The 3,009-nt window shown below is 31.3% G+C and overlaps 1 protein-coding gene across 2 annotated transcripts in view; it reads left to right on the top strand.

Moving 5' to 3' along the window:
- Window positions 1,476-3,009, top strand: part of LOC107618011 (cytochrome P450 71A1) — a 38,543-nt gene continuing 37,009 nt past the window's right edge. For both annotated transcript variants that reach the window (XR_002354490.1, XM_016319924.2), the window contains exon 1: window positions 1,476-2,506. Coding sequence is in view for 1 of the 2 variants with exons in the window: in XM_016319924.2 (XP_016175410.1) it covers window positions 1,553-2,506 (954 nt within the window). In the remaining variant the exon portion in view is untranslated. The remainder of the gene's footprint in view (window positions 2,507-3,009) is intronic.

Here is a 3,009-nt window from a genome sequence, read left to right as displayed (position 1 = left end):
AAATTTTTTTTTTAGTTTTTATTAAGATATGATTGGACACAGCAAACACACGTATCGAACGAATATCAATGAATGTTGCGTCCGAAATATGTCCGACACACAAATACGATAACTCAGACGAAATGTACGTACTTTATAGAGTACTTCAAACTTTATTATTTGACTTAATTAAACTTAGTTCATATATAAAAAAATTTAAATGTGTAGTATTATATTCAATATCTATCATAAAGAATAGTTACAAAATTTATTTAAAATGTCTTAATAATTACAAGTTTTAATTTTATTAAATTCATAACTTATGGGTGCCCTCTTAATAATAATTTACTGTTAAGAAAGTCATACTACTTTACAAACCTGAAAGTTAGGTTGTTACTTTCATAGGTGTGTTTGAAATTTACGTTAGAAAAGAGAGAAGTCAGTTTGAGTGTCTTGAACGTTCTATTTTTATGTTTGACAATTTTTTAGAACTCTAAAAGCAGAAGTGCTTCCAAACATACACGTAAAACTAAAAATTGTAATTTCTCCGATGACCTTGGGAAAGGTTGATTACTGTTGAGAAATTAGGTAAAAAATTTATTCATTTTTTACTAACTTTATCCTTCATTTTCTTCTATAAAAATGATACAAATAACTATATAACTTTCACCGTAATTTTTTGTGTTTTTCGTTTTAAATTTTTTTTATCAAGATCTTTCAGATTTGTTTTAATCACTGTTTAGGTAAATATTTAAAATTTTTTTATTACTTTTAGTACTCTCTTTCAAATTTTGATTTTTATGTTTTTTATTGTATTATTTTTATTTATATGATAAATATTTTTTATATTATTTTTGTAGTATAGGTATATAAAATTGATGTATATTTTAGTAATTTTTTATCTAAAAGTGATTTTGAGTAGTATAATCCAAACAATATTTATTTTACTATAATCAATTTTAATACAAAGATTACCAAACATAAATCACGTTAACCCAAACTAACTTATCATCAAAATCAATTTTACAAAATCAATTTTATGCAAACTCTGGTTTGCAAACTGTAATCCAAACACACACTTCTACTTTCATTGTCGTGTATATATATCTCTGTGTCATATATATCATCATTATCACTGTATGGGATTCAAGATATTTGAATATGTAATTCACTTATTCTTATTTAATAATTTTTATTTATTAACATTACACAAAAAGAATCACATGAATATCAATAAATTATAAATTAAATGACATAATCTGTTTTAGATAAAGTGAAATCGACTTCACGTGAAGTTGATACTTGAGAGTCGTTAGGCACTTGAGTTTCCAACTCTCTTTTAATACACGATGTGTATGTAATGTGAAGTTGATATTTGAGAGCGTTAGCGCAGTTGAGTTTCCAACTCTCTTTTAATACACGATGTGTATGTATATGTTTATGATAACGAATGGAGGTAACATGAGTGGGCAGAGTGGCCAGTGGCTATATATATATACAAGTGGGTTATGGACTTCTATGCTTTGGAAAAGGATATACATAATAAGAATTAAGAAACAAGTTAACAATAATCATGGCTTTCAAGACTTGGATCTACGACCAAATCCAAGAACCACTTCTTTCCAACATTTACCTATGGCTACTCTTTACAATCACCGTCTTCTTCGTCTTCAACCACACAAAGAAATCCAAACCCAATCCAATGAACCTTCCTCCATCACCACCAAAACTACCCTTCATCGGAAACCTCCTCCAGTTCGGCACACTCCCACACCTTTCTCTTCGAAACCTCTCCAACACTTACGGCGACATCATGATGCTACAATTGGGTCAAAAACCCAACCCAACTCTGGTAGTTTCATCCGCCGAACTTGCAAAAAAGATAGCCAAAAACCACGACCTAGTTTTCTCAAACCGGCCACAAAACACGGCCACGAAGATCTTGTTGTACGGCGCCACCGACGTCGGGTTCGGGCTCTACGGAGACGATTGGAGGCAGAAGAGGAAGATATGCGTGCTCCAGCTTCTTAGCACGAGAAGAGTGCAATCATTCAGAGCGATCCGAGAAGAGGAAGTTGAAGAGATGGTGAGGGTGTTGATGAGAGCGAGTTCAAACGAGGAAGCGGTGAACTTGGGGGAGATGGTGGTTTCGAGTTCGAACAACATAGTTTGTAAGTGCGCGTTGGGAAGAAAGTACGGAAAAGAAGGTGGGATTCAAGATTTGGCGAGGAGAGTGATGATTTATTTGACGGCGTTTACAGTGGGGGATTATTTTCCGGCATTGGGTTGGGTTGATGTGGTTAGTGGGAAGATTGGGAGGTATAGAGAGACTTTTAAAACGTTGGATGGATTGTTTGATAAGGTTATTGAAGAGCATAAAATGGCAAAGAAGGGAGAAAGTGATGGTGATGGTAGTAGTAATGATAAGAAGGATTTGGTGGATGTACTACTTGGAATTCAAGAAGATGCTGCTATGGTTGATGGGGAGTATAAGCTTACCAACAATGACATTAAATCACTTCTCATGGTATGCCCTATCTATCTTTTCTCTACTCCCTTCTTAGCTTTTCAATTTGATTGAAACTCAAATGCATTTCACTTCACCTAAAGTTATTAGATGAGAGCCATTAAATAAAAATTTAGTCAAATCAGTCAAATTATTTAACGACTTTCAGTTATTAACTTTCCGTAAAATCGACAAACTGAGTTTTTACCTTTCAATTTCATAACCAACAATCTGCTACTCGATAAGGTGACCCACCCCTCCAAGTTTTTATGTAAAGGCAAAAAAATATAAAAAAAAATTCGACGAACCATAATTTATTGTTTTCGACTAATATTTAATTATTAACATAATTTCTTTAGTTATCAATTTATCTATTAATATACTTTTAATTTATGCTTTTAAATGTTGTTGGTTAACTTTGATAAAAAATAATAAATTTTATTAATTTTTTAATATTTTTCAAAAATATTATTATATATATATATATATATATATATATGAATACTAAAATTAATTATTGAATT

This window comes from Arachis ipaensis, chromosome B09 (genome assembly GCF_000816755.2).
Source record: "Arachis ipaensis cultivar K30076 chromosome B09, Araip1.1, whole genome shotgun sequence".
Classification (NCBI taxonomy): Eukaryota; Viridiplantae; Streptophyta; class Magnoliopsida; order Fabales; family Fabaceae; genus Arachis; species Arachis ipaensis.
This window is presented reverse-complemented; position numbering and strand designations above follow the sequence as displayed.